Raw genomic sequence first — 14984 nt, forward strand, 5'->3', positions numbered from 1 at the left:
AAAAGAGTAGCTACAAGTAAAAAACTAGATTGGCTCATGAAGGCTATAAGAGATAAAATTAAAGAAAAGCATCATAAATTTAAGAAATTTAAATTTACTGGTATGACAGAAGATTTAGAAGATCAAGGAAGTTGGTAAAAGAGGATATTAGGACATCAAAACAATGTATGAGGAAAGGTTGGCTGAAAATGTAAAAATTTAGTATGTAAGGATGAGCAAATTGGTTGGTTGGACTTGTGGGATCAGTTCAGTGGAAGAAGGGAGCTTTTTAGAATGGATGGTTTACATTTAAATAGAGTTTGCTAAGGCTATTAACTCGGCTGTAAGGGAAGTTTTAAACTAGGACTAGACAGTGATGAGGGCCAGGAAAAGAAAAATGTAGCATAGGTAATGAGTGTAGAAGTAGTTATAAGGATAATCTTAATTGTTACTATTGCAATGCTAGAAGGATAAAAAAATGAAATAGATTACTTTAGAGCACTGGTAGGAATGGAGAATTTGAATATAATGGAAATAACTGAAACATGGTTAAACGTAGATGATTTTTAAGACAGAAATTTCTTAGAAATACAGGGCTACAGGCTATTTAAGAGTGATAGAGTATTAAAGAGGGGGGGTGTTATATTTATTGTTAACTTCAAATACAGAAATGATTGATAGGGTGGAAATTGGGGAACATCTGGGTGCAAGTGATCATTGCTCTATTAGGTTCAATGTTCTGCTGCATATGGAGATAAGGAATAATGATATTTTGGTTAAAATTTCAAAAAAAGCAAATTTTGAAGGGATGTGACAAGAATTATCTGTTGTGAATTGGGCAGCTGAATTACTTGGAGCATAAGCTCTTTAACATGCAATTTCTTAAATTATAGAGGCTTCATTACTTTAATTAAGACAAATATAGTGGAAGGAAGATTTTTTTTGCTCTTTAAATTTTACTACACTTTCATAGGATCCATAAGACACTTAACTGACAAATATAAAAAAGAAGTATTGCATTTTTCACTCAGGGTGAACATGGCCAAAAATATTCATGCTCCATACTTTGGGGCTGTAGGTGCATTATAAGATGATGGTCAAATCTCACACTATTTGGTTAGAGTAGTTAGAATAGTCCAAAAGTTGATGGTGGGCAGCATTGATTAACTGCCTTCCTTATAGGCTATCATTTCAAAATTAGGGATATTTAGCTCAGGTATTCCTCAAATTGTTACTTCATTTTTTATTTAATATTTTTGATGTATTATCAAATTTTAGATTATGTTTGTGATAATAATTACATTTCCTAATGTGAAATCAAAACATTGCTTGAATGTTTTTTGCTACTTTTAATGGACTCCTGTGGAAAGTTGCACAACAAGCTACCAAAAATTGCTTATCATTATATGTTGAATTTTTTCACATAAATATTGCAGCTGCTTTTTTGAATTACATTGACTACAACTATTTTTACAACTAGTCTGAATATTCATAATCATGCCTTGATAACAATTGCTAAAATATAGCTATTGTTCCTTGATGGTCATTGGCTAAGCACTAGAACCCACTGATTATTTACTAGTTAGGCATCACTGATTCTAAGCCATGATATACTTCTTTAAAGCTAGAACACATAACATAATCAAAGTATGCTGTACGAGCTTATACAGTCTTAGTTATTCAACTTTAACCAAAGAAAAGGTTTTTCTAAATTACTTGAATTCATATCTTCACCATTCTCAGAATGTAAAAACTTTGTTATATAAGTTTTATTTACAAGGCTTTAAAATTTTTGTACTTCTAGATTTCAGACTCTTTAAAGTGTAACTTTTCTGTACCTAATAAACTATTTATATCCTGTTTAAACTCTTATTAGATGCATTACCTGAGTGTGATACATACATAATTCCTGGACAAATTGATATGCGAGCTTCAAACTTTTATGACTTAACAAATATTTCATATATCCAGGTGAGGTTTGTAAACAAATGTAAAAATCACTTAATCTCATGATAATGTTTTCTTACCATTTATTTATAGTTTGGTGTATTGAGAAGATTTAATGATTACATTCTATGAAATATTCTAGTCATAGTTTTTTGTTGAGCTTTGATGAAAAAGTAGGTTCTGTTTTTAAATGATATGAAATAATGTAAAGATTTTTAGGGAAGATACAGTATATTTTCAATTTTACAATGTCACTCAACAGTACTATGTATATATATACATGTATATGTTTGCAGTGTTTAATAACTTGTTTAAGCATGAGCTATTTTTGTGATGAAATTTTTCTACAGTTAGTTTAATACTTTTTTATTTTTGTAACAATTTAGGAAATATCTGCTGAATGGCTTTTGAATAATATGTGAAAATTTTTTCATATAGTTTACAAAATATTCAACATCTAGTTTGGTTAAGGCTACCTGATAACCTTTATATACCAAACTAGTGGCCATCCATTTTAGGAACTAAGAGTTATTTTCTTGACAGAACAGCAAATCTACATTAATCTTTGTTGACTAGTGCTTAGATAAACACTGTACAAGGCACTACACTTCACATACTAATTTGCTGTTGAGTTTTATATTAATTAAAGCACAAAGGATATATAGGAAATAATGGTACATAAAACAGATTAAAAAAACATTCCAACTCATCACATCTGAGCTGAGAATCTCCTGTGTTCTGACTACTAATTTCAACCCACACACGGTACACATGGTACAGTCTACTTAAGTTTAAACCTCAACAAAGTCATTAAGTTTATTTTGTTGTAGTTGCTTTTACTATTTTGTCAAACACAATGTGGTTAATAATCTATCTGACATAATTGATATCCACTTTGGTTTCCATTTTATATCTAGAGGTAATTTTTACCATAGCTATTTTTTGAGTATTTATAAACTATGTAATAGCAAATTAGAGAGTGATTGACTCAGTTTTTCTGAAATTTGATGCAATATGTTTTGTCAAAAGAGTAAAATAATTAAAGAAATACATTGTAACAATGAGATTGATCTATCCTATCATCATAAAGCTTTTACTATAGAAAAGAACCAGTTAACAGCACTGTACTTCTAAGTAAGATTTCAATTTCAAGTACCACAACAGCTTAAAAACCTCAATCCATATTGTGAACAAATTTAAAAAGTATGGTATCCAAGTGATGGAATGATTTCCCTGTTATAAATTTAACCACTGTAAGGAATTAATATAACATGTTATTAAATCACTGTGTTATTTTGTTTTCATACTTGTATATTTCATTATTGTTTCTCTTATTATAGGAAACATCATATTATATTTCTTTAAAATTGTTATTTAATTCACAGAAATTATTTGGAAATATGCTATGTTCTAAATCTGAGAATTTTTAAATTTTGAACTAATAATACTATTTTGCATATCAGTATATACATAATGGACTTGGTGTTCAAGTGGATAAAGAAACAAGGAGGTGCAGAAGCTATGGGTGAAAAATCGCAAGTGAAGTCCAAACTTATTTATGATGTTATTGACAGTTCTTCTGGTTTCTACTAGTAAGTACCATTTACAGATGATAGACAATCTAATTATGTAACTTATGTGTGTGTGTGTGTGTATGCTACATTATATTTCTTTCAAATCGATATAAAGTACAATTTTGAAATGAACTTGCACATTAGCTTCAGTATTTTTCTTGTAAACAGGAAGAATCTTTTGATTTTTTATAACACTAATAATAATGTTAACCAGGTGATTTGTATGACTACAATATTGTTATCTCAGTTTGTTGCTTTTTCCTAACATCTTGTGAAGTTGAGTTTAAAAGTTTTTATCAATGTGACATGTTAAGAGGTTAATGGTATGTCTGTATGAAACAAAAAATTAATATTCCTATATATCTTCTTTGATGCTCCAGCTCCAGTGTTTTCCCAAAGGATCGCAGCAGAGTCAACATTCCCTTCAGAATTGGTGGGTCAGAAGGAAGTGAATATCTTGAGAAGAAATTTCTAGATGAAGCTCACAAGAGAGGAATGGTTTCACTGAAAGGACATAGGTAAGGATTTAGCAGTATTAAGGTAAACTTATAACAGTATGTATCATTTAAATAGAATTAAAGGTAAATTTCTCTACATCTGTATATTTCTCACTGTACTATCTAAGAACATTTGAAACTGTGTTATACTAAATCCTTAATAATGATCTTATTCTTTAAAGGGAAAATGTCAATTTGACTATAAATAAACTGCATAATACATACACTTGAAACAGAAATATATGTATTAATTTTTCACTTAATGCAAAGCTTCATTTTCTTATCATTAGGTACCAATTTCACATTCTTCATGTGAATATCACAGTAAAAAAGTACTTGTTCAAGGGCATGTTCACCAAAAAACAATAACTCTCTTTTATTCAGAAACCTTTATTCAAATTAAAAAGCTTTAACTTAATGTAGTTTATTTATTGTATTAAGTTATTTTTTATCTTGTCTAGTGGGATAATTTAATAAAGATAGTCTATTGTAATAAACAATGTGACAGTCTCAAATGGGGTGGGGAAGAAAAGAACATGGATAAATCACTTCAAAAATACTTTTTTTACATGAACACTTTTTATTCGTCAAATATCAAAATATGCTCTTAAGCTAAAATACGTTTTTTTGTACTCTGCCCTAACACTTAAAATTTGACTTTACAAGTTAGAAACATAGCCTGTTGTCAACTTAACTTAAAGATAAAAAATTATGTAAATTTGCTCAATGGAGACTGAGAAAGTCTGACCACTAATGTTTTGCAGAAGAAAACCCAGGGTATTGTAAACACGCTGGAGAAAACTTGTATTTTTTGTCAAAAGCTAATCCAAAAACTCTAAAATTCAGCTTCCTTTAGCATGATGTTATGGACAAATTAATAAATCATGCTTTACTGAGTTAATTATACTTTATAAACCAAATGTGTTTGTCTGACGTGTGAATCCACATGTATTTCTGTAATTATAAAATCTATAATATAATAACTGTTTAAAAGTTATGAAATACATGTAATATAAACTCTCTAAATTACAAGTAAACATAATTAATATTAGTCCCCAATTAGGTATTTTCTAAGTTAATCACCACATGCAAATACTTTAAAACAATTTGACAAAAATGTTAATTATGACTTGGAAAATATATAAGACGCGTTAATCATTTCCAACCTTTCTATAGCCATAGTGGAAATAAATTATAATACTGAGTTCATGATGATTTCATTAAAGAAATATATATATATAGACTGCCTTTTGAAAATAACTCATGAATGAAAACACCCTTTTCATTTTTGATTATTTAGAAACTTGTTATTTTGTTTTGCAGAATTTACTTATGCACACCTATACTTTTACATTTTAATATGTATTCATCTAAACTCATATTAGTACACATTCATCTGAAGGTAGATGCTTCAGTATTAATATATATATATGAGATATGACCCCTCAAAACAAACCTACTATAAATGTAGCATAGAATCATTACAAGATTCATGAGTTCCAAAACTCAAAACAGAAGCAGCAAGTACAGATATTACAAGTTCTTTAATGTATATCAAAAGAGTTAATCTGAACAGTGTTATGAATATGCGAAGGTATACTTCTGGCCTCAGCTTGTGTGTGTGTGTGTGTACGGGCCTGGCATGGCCAGGTGGTTAGGGCACTCGACTCACAATCTGTGGGTTGCGGGTTCGAATCCCCATCCCACCAAACATGCTTGCCCTTTCAGCCATGGGGGCATTATAATGTGATGGTCAATCCCACTATTCATTGGTAAAAGAGTAGCCTAACAGTTGACGGTGGGTGCTGATGACTAGCTACCATCCCTCTAGTCTTTCACTGCTAAATTAGGGACAGCTAACGCAGATAGCCATTATGTAGCTTTGCGAGAAATTCAAAACAAACAAACAAACAAGAAAGCTTGTGTGTAAGTTTTATACCAACACACCTTTCTTTATCTTTGTTATGTCAATTTCCATTATAATGTTGTTGTTTTTTATGTTTTGTAAGAATTTGAATTCTATAGACAAAAAAAAATATTAGTAATTTGTTTTATTTGGTTTTTACTAATTTGAGTTGATAATATTGGTATTTAATAGATTGGGGTCATATCATCTGGTGACCCTACCATTATGCTTCAAAGCTAGGGTGAGGTATTTTGTGTACTGGGATGATTATATGTATTGTTATTGAAGAAATAACTTAAAGTATTTAAAATAAGGTCTTATTTTATACTATGTGGTTACCAGTGTATTAAGTTGAAATTTATGTATAATCTAATAGAAATTTCCTAAAAATAAGTATTATTAATATTAAATATATTCTAAGAATAAATGAATGTAAGTAATTAAATATATTACCCAACTTTTTAAATTTCGAGGTTTCAGTACCTCAGTTTCATCATTCTTAACAGTATTATAAAGCTCAAAAAGAACAGCCTAATTTTGAAATTAGATAGAAGAATGTATTTCTGAAATTTTTAACATAAAAATCTATAAAAGGTTTTGCTTTATTGAAACATCAAGTAAGTAGTTTTGATTTCTTATACTTTAAAACTGTTGAAACATATAATAATAATATTTTGTTTACAATTTTGGAAAACAGTTAACTAACTTAAAAAAAACACCAGATCAAAAATATGTTTGCATAAAAAACATATTATGATTGTTTTGACATTGAAAAGAAATTTTTTTACAATTTGAACACTTTTTTGCAACTGTTGTCACACCAACCCATTTGTTCTAAATCTGGTACTAATTGTTTACAGTAGTAAAGTAGCTCTGACATCTTTTGATAACTAGTTTTCTGACTATTTTCAAAATTTAAGTAAAGAAGGATTAATAGCTTTAAAGTATTTATAAAAAATTACAATATTGTGATTTCTAAATCAGATAAAAATATAGTATAGTTATTTTGGATAAAAAGAATATTTAAGAAAGGCTGAAAATGTTTAAAGTGATTCAATGAAATTTGTAAAGATACATAAATTACAAAGATATTTACTGCAACTAAAGACAGATAATTTTTTTAAACTGAGAAACAGGACATTTTCGTGGTTTTTCTAAAATACATAAAGAAGGATGTCTGTTATGACCTATAGTCTCAAACATTGGAACCTATAATTTTTTGGCTTTTTCAAAACATTCGCTACTAATCTATATACTCTGAAAGAAAGTTTGAGCTTTCATGTAAAATACAAAAATTGAAGTTTAATAGCAATGTTTATTATGCTAGTTTTAATACTGAGTCTTAAAATATGAATATTCTTTTATGAGAAACTATACAGTTAAGTGCTGATTTGATTTTTGGTAATAACTCAGATGATTTGAATATTTCTTATTTTTTTTTCTTTTTTTTTAAATAGGTGAATTTTGAAACTAATCAATCTCATTTTGTGTTTAATAGTAATGGAGTGGCTATGGGTTCTAGATTGACTCCTTCTTTTTCAAATTTCTTTCTTTGTTATCAGGAAAAGCAATGGTTGGAAGGCTGTCATCATCACTTGTAGAATTTGTTAGTTAGGTTTCAAGACCATATTTCTTCACTCAAATCTTTTTTTTTAGTTTATCTGTCCTTCCTGTAACCAAGGTTATATCAGTTCTACTAAAATAAACCTGTTGACTCATGTGAAGGAACATTGAAATTTAAGGCTTTGAATAGATCAAATGTGCTAACATTTGTCCACTCAAGTTACTTTAAAGATCTTAACAAGGGCCAATGATCATCTTGTTCATACACAAGGTGAGGCCAGAAATCAACCATGTAAGTTCTGCTTACAGGTTGCTTTTGGTTTTATAACTGTATTCATATTTTTGTGGAATTTAATGTGAAGGTGTTCAAGTAAAATTGAATTTAAAAAAGTATAGTGAAACATAGTTGCTATGAAAGCTCTCTCAAAATGTTAATATGTGAAACACCTTATTTTATTGTCTAAAGAATCTTTAAGTCATATATCAAAATCAAAATCTTTCAGTTAGTTATTTTATAGTGTAAGGTTTATGCCTGTGTAAATAATTCTTATATTAATTGGGAAAATTATATCAGTGATATAACTTACAGAGTAATTGTGATTGTTTTAGATTAATTATTATTGGTGACATCTTCATTTAGTTACACAAAGTAATATGCTGTTGCACTTACATCATTATATATTCTGAAATTCATTACTGCATTCACATTAATGAGCTGAGTGTCAACACCATGCAGTAAGTACGTTCTTTTTGACAAATATTGTGCAAAATTCTTTCACTTGTTTCCTATATGGTCTATAGATTTTCTTTTGTATCTACTAATTATTTTATGCAGTATTTCCCCTTTAATGGGAATTGACTACCCAATAAACTTAAGTTAAAAATGCAAACAATTCTATTTTTTCTTTTCTCTTTCATATTAACTAATAACTTTACAGAATTTCTTCAAAACTGTGTTTGGATCATATTTTGGAAAGCCAAATCAAGGCAGTTTACTTACAGGAATGTTTTTACTAAAAACAAATAATGTCACATTGATTTATGCATGTCTAGTTATTTGTTTGAGGTTATTTTACATTTTGTTATTAGTTATTAATAATTAATTATTAACTTTAACACTTGTTATAAAACTAAATAACAATTAAATATTAGGTCAATAAATGGACTAAATAATAGCTCTTGCACTAAACAGTCTTATATCTTGTATATACAACAATAAGCCCCTCTTCAAGAAAAATATATTCTGCACCAATATTTGCAGTTTCCTTGTTGGTCTCTCTTCTCATAGGGTCTCAGGTAGGGCTTCACCTTGACAGGATCCTTTATCTTCATCTAGATCTTGCATTTCCTGAGGTCTGTTTTTCCTAATTTTTCTGTATACTGGCACAGTAGATCTTCTACCTATTTCTTCTTCTTGCCAGTCACTTCTTCACTTATGTTGATTTCCTTGTATGTTTCATCTCCCCCCAATGATCTTAGGCCTAGTAGGTCTTTATCTCTTATAATGAAGTCACTGTCTTCAGATTCTGCCGTGTCCATCTTTACCTCAATAGCTGCAATTGTAAGGTCTTTTTCCCTCTCAAAGTACCTCTTCAACAGTTTGGCATGGTAGTCCTTGGTCATCACATCCACGTTTACCTTATAGTGCATTCTGTTGGCCACTTCCTGTACTGCAAAAACTGGGTGAGTTTCTTGTTGGCTTTGGCTAGCAGAACTAACACCTTCTTTCCAACCTCAAAATGTCAATTCTTGACTTTCTTGTTATATAAGTACTTCTTACTACCTGTGATGTGTTTATTTTCACCAGTAGAACTGCTTTGATAGGTCCAGTTCAATACTCCTTTCTAGTCCTCTGTTTTATCAATCTCTATCCATTTTGTATTGTGCTTGACTGTCTCTCAGGCACTGTCCTGAAGTTTCTGCAGAGAAGGGTCTTTCTTCTGCACTTTCTTCCACTCCCATAAACCTACATTTCGGATGTCACTCTTTGGTACTTGTAAGGGCCTGGTGTCTTGCTTTATCTTCTTCTCTTGATCTTTAGTGGTGACTGCAGATGCCACATCAGTCTTCTTTTTGTCTAGTTCCTCCAAATTTCTATTACCTGGTATGTTTCCATTCACCAAGTCATATATTGGGGCCTTGATACACATGGCTTCAAGGTCTCCTACATAACATGGAGTATCCACCTATTTTAGTATGGGAAACTTTCTCACTGTTCCATCAGTTAGCACACACAGGCACACCTTGCCTGTCATCTGGTTATCAGATATTAGACTGGTTCTCACTGCTGCACTTATGCACCCTGTGTCTTGTAGGACCTTCACTTTCTTGTCCCTGACATAGTCTTCATCTATTGCCATGTTGTGATTTGTTGGCATTTCTCTATTTGTTACATGACCCAATCACTACTAGCACTGTTGTTCCATTTGCTAACTTAAGCTGATCATTATTGGTACACTGATCAATCTTGGAATGGCACTTCCTTCTTGTGGTGAATCTGACATGCTTGATTCTGTTTATTCTGGCAGCAGCATCCATGGTGACAGTCACTCTTTTTGTGTTTCTTACCAGTACTATTTTTGTAAGTAGCTCCAGCTGCTTTATGTTGAGATTTCTGCTGTTCTTTGTTAGTGATGGACTTGCACTCCTTTACAATGTGCCCAATTTTATAACAAATATAGCATCTCTTATCCCATTTGTTTGTTAACTTCCTGTCACCTTTGGTTGACTCCTGCTTCTGGTCAGCCACCATTGGTTTAGACTTTAACTGGATATTCTTGTACTTGCCCATTATACTCCCTCCATGGGCTTCCATATACTGTTTTGCCGGTTTGATAATCTTCTCCATGTCTTTTGATGCTCTCTCATTAGGAATAGTGGCATGTCAGTTGAGCACGTGATCATGAACTGTTCACGTATTAGTAGATCTGCCAGTTCCTTGAAACTGTTTTCACACTTTGCCATGTTAGTCCATTTTGTGAAGTATCACCATAGATGTGCCACAAATTGAAATACAGTTTCTCCAGTGTCAGATTTCACTTCTCTGAACTTCCAATAAAAAATCTTCCTCAGTAATTCATAGCATTTCAGCAAGGCCACTTTTAAATTGTCATAGTCCATGGAATCTTCTAACATCATGCCTGCATACACTTGTAGACCTTTTCCTGTGAGAAATAAGCGGGACAGACTTCCCAGTCACCTTTGTTCCAGTTCTGACTTTGGGCAAATCTTTCATATATCTCCAGAAAAGCATCCATGTCATCTTTCTGTTCATCAAATTTGGGCAGCTTGGGTCGGCTGGCCCTGACCTCGTTGACATTCTTGGGTCCTTCTTCTTTCTGTTGGGTGAGCTTGGCAATCTTAATTTGTGCTCTTATTCTCTGTCTCTTCTCTATTTTCAGTCTTTCCTTTCCTTCTTTTTCTTTCAGTTTTCTGCATCCTTTTTCTTCTTTTAGTTAGTCTTTCTTCCTCTCTTTTCTGCCTCTCCTCCTCTCTTTTCTGTTGTTATTGTTCTCTCTCTAGTTCTTGTAGTTGTTGAACAAACTCTTGTGACTCACTATCTTTTAGTCCAAGATACTCACTTCTTTCAATCCACTTATCTAAAATCTGTTGACATGGTTATATAGCATGATTGTAATCTCTACACTATTTTTGCCACCACCACCACAATTGTCCATATATAGGCCTACTTATTTCCACTGTCGCTCATGTCCTTTTTTTCACCACTGTTTACCACTATTTAATCCTGGCTGGCTCACCAAAAAAATGTCAAGGTGTTTTCGTTTTTTTTTATGAATGAAATGGGATTCTTCTACAGTAGGTGTCTCTGACTTATTGGCAATAAATTCAGACAATAAATGGACAACATACAATCCACTTGTTTTAAAATAATATATTTAAAACAAATCAAACTTATGTACAAAAAAATCTTTACACTATAGGATATGACAGTTGTATCTAAAACTCTAAATAATTCTCTTTTTCTGTCAAAATTCCACACAGGCTGATTCAATTACTTTAGAAACCAATTGACAAGATGAATTATTTTTCATTACTCTGTTTCTTCATGGGTTACCACAGTTCTATCTCGAACTTTAAATAATTGTCTCCTTTTTATCAAAGTCCACACAGATGAGTTTAATTACTGTAGAACACCCTTTGAACAACCTTATTGCTTTAAACTGTGAAACTCACATTAAAATATTGCCTGTTACCGCTAAACTAACAATCGGCAATCTAACTTAACTTTTTCTTACTTACTCTCACTTAACTTTTGTGGGGTACTACCAAGGGAACACAAGACAAGTAAAGTTCAATCAGAAAAAAAAAAGTTAGTTAGAGGAAGAAAACATGAAGTTAACCAGCATACGAGTGATTAGCCTTAAAGGGTGATTTCTATAGTGTGTTTCACAGCTGTATTATAACAACGAAGATAGAAAAAGTATTTATCTTGTCAATTGGGTTCTAAAGTAACTGAACAAACCTGTGTGAACTTTTGATTGAAAAAAAAAAAGACAATTATTTAGAGCTGTGGACCCAACTGAGGTCTAGAATTTTTGACAAACTGTGAGACACTATGATGTAACAATAATCACATAGCAAAAAAAAACATAGAGGTTTTGAGAAAGATGACATCAATGATTGAACTACACACACAATGTACGACTCATACCGAGGTATGTAATGAAATTTGTTATAACTATTGCCTTTAATTAATTAATTTTAACACTTGTTATAAAATTAAATAATCATTAAATATTAGTTCATTAAATGAACACTTTTACACTAAATACTCTTGTATATCCAACAGGTTCAAATGTTATTCAAATGTCTCTTTGTTTATATAATATATTTTTATCATTAATAGCTGAAAGATAATTTTAATTTGAAGGAGGATTTTAAAATATAACTTGTATTTTTTTTAATTACTATCTCTACTATTGTCTGACACATTCAGAAGCTAGACTTCTCACAAGAAGTCTCGTAGTTTTACAGTATCTCTGAAAGTTTTGTTTTCAAAATATTCTATTTAAACCACCAAAGACTGAACCTACTACGGTAACAGAATTCCAACAAGATTGTTTCAAGCAATGCTAATATCTTTACACTTCCATTCAAAATCTCTAAATATAGATATGTTTCTACTCTTTCCACTTTAGTAAAATTTTCATCAGTAAGCTTCTGTCTTATCAGTGTGGATGTCTTTTTCCTTAACAAACAAAGATTTTCCCAAATGATGACAATTTCTTCAGGAATATTTTTTTATCTGTAATATAAACTTTAGTATGTAGATAGGATAACTCAAAAAGTGGACTTTTTAAAAAATAAATCGAGCTCTGTAACATCCTGCTTTTCATCATGAATTGATTAAAATAAAATTATAATAATGAATAGTATCTTGCCTTTCAAGTTAATAGGCATATTTTTTGGAAACACTTTTTTTATATATTGCATTCTTTTTGTTTGATTTTTTGCAGGAGTGTTGGTGGAATACGGGCTTCCTTGTTCAATGCCATCACTGTGGACGAAGTAGAACATTTGTCCAACTTCATGAAAGAGTTCAAAGATAAGCACAAGCAGTGATCTTAATCTGTACTTGCCAACAGGATCACTTATAGGGCTTTCGTTTTTGTTACATTTCGGTGAATGATATATTTTCTACAATATCAAATTTAACTATATATATTTTGGCTTAATTTTATTTAAAGCATGGTGTAACTTTGATAATTCCTATGTAACCAAGCTGAAATAAAAATAAAGCAAATTTAATAGAAGTATGAGTCATGGTTTTGGATAATTTAATGACTAGCATATTCTAAATTATTATTTTCTTAAAAATATAGATTAATAGCTTCAACTACTTATTATTATTAGTAAGTAATTTTTTCTTTTAAGAATATTATGTGAATTATGTAAGTAAGTTATGTAAATCCAAGCTAAAGATATATCTACAAAATCTGTTACTACTACTAATTTTTCTACATTTAGTGTAAATATTTGTTTCTATAGACAAAGAAAATTATCTGAATCATCAGAGGATTCTGGATAACTTAAAGGTAGTCAAAATTAATTATCTACTAAAAGTGTAACTAGTGATTTGTGAATTCAACCAAAATAATAAGGCCATTTTAGTATCTTATATGTATAATTTGGAAAACTGAATGATAAATTTTACTATTTTACACTCGTTTTTTTATTCATATATGAAGTTGTAATTACTCAAGATTTACATTTTTCTTTTGATTCTTGTAACTTTAGAAACGTTTGTGAAAGCATGGCTTCATCTTTATGGTAAATCAAAAGCTAGGGCAAAATAATTAGCATTTTGGAACACATTATAAAATGTATGAAACATATTCCATATATATATATAATCAATTTACTTTTAAGAGTACATCATTTGTATTTATGTTAACTTTATTTTCTTCTTCTTCTATCATATTTATTGTCAAAGAGCATTACCAAATCACATTCTTTTACGATGTATCAGACTTGATGCTGTGTGCTCAAAGTATTGTTGCTGCTTTTCATGTCTTTTGATTGTTTAGTATGTACAAATACATAGAAAATACCTATGCCGCAAGTCTTGGCTATCTTCTATACAGATGACATCATCTGTGAACTATTGGTTTCTGAATACAAGCTGTCTGCTCAAGCAGTCACAGCCTCTCTTATTGGAAGGAATTAATCACATTTATTTACATATATGGTAAAGAAGAGGCTCACAAAAATGTATTCAAACTTGAACTCTCTGTGTCTGTTATTGCTTGACTCTAACTCTGCCAATCACATCTTATCTTGAGGGCACTCCTCTGAATTGCAGCTTATTAAGAGTAAGCTCCATAGTACCATGGCAGAACAGCATCTCAATGACTTTATGATGCTATCGGCCAAATAAGAATCAGCAAAGTGGATTAGATAAGATGTTATTTATGGTAGTTTCTGGATTAACTTTGCTGATGACCATAAATGAAAATAGTTCATTATGTAATGCTTTCATTCATATATTGTGTGCGTATGCTGTATGTATTATTACTTACTGTGTAACATGTACTATAAACATTGTTTTGTGTACTCACTATACATACATACACAGAATTATAGGTGTTATATTAAAACGATTTTGAATAGGCCAATCAGTAAGTCAAGTGATAACCATAGCCAATATAAAATCATGGTGGTACAGAATGTATCAGAACTACATTTTGATATTACTTGGAGTTTTTAGGTAGTGTGATGCCACCAAAAGTTGATTGCTTTTGGGAAGGAATTATAATAGCCCTTTCTGACATAAAGTGTCAATACATTGAGAACATAATGATGTTTTCAGATCAGGGAGTTAGAATTTCCAAGAAGAAGTTATCACTTGTATTGAAGAACAAAAAAATGTGGGTCAACTTGGGGAGCCAGGACCATCCAAAAAGAGACCTGCAACAACTCATACCCCAGCCATGATAACAAAGGTCAATGGTAAAATTCTTCCACAAGCCCCAGGCAACACAATCAAGTAGGATCTTC

The 14984-nt window shown here is 30.9% G+C and overlaps 1 protein-coding gene across 3 annotated transcripts in view; it reads left to right on the plus strand.

Moving 5' to 3' along the window:
• The window catches only part of LOC106474188 (phosphoserine aminotransferase-like), a 35671-nt gene extending 22435 nt beyond the window's left edge, over positions 1–13236 (plus strand). For 2 of the 3 annotated variants that reach the window (XM_013934883.2, XM_022379484.1), the window contains 3 exons: positions 3390–3518; positions 3881–4018; positions 12944–13236. In XM_013934883.2, the coding sequence (XP_013790337.2) occupies positions 3390–3518; positions 3881–4018; positions 12944–13049 (373 nt within the window). In that variant the 3' untranslated portion in view covers positions 13050–13236. Of the gene's footprint in view, positions 1–3389; positions 3519–3880; positions 4019–7559; positions 7689–12943 lie in introns of those variants that run through there. The other variant, XM_022379478.1, reaches the window with a different exon arrangement.
• Positions 13237–14984: the final 1748 nt, after the last annotated feature.

Source organism: Limulus polyphemus, unplaced genomic scaffold (assembly GCF_000517525.1).
Source record: "Limulus polyphemus unplaced genomic scaffold, Limulus_polyphemus-2.1.2 Scaffold137, whole genome shotgun sequence".
Taxonomy (NCBI): Eukaryota; Metazoa; Arthropoda; class Merostomata; order Xiphosura; family Limulidae; genus Limulus; species Limulus polyphemus.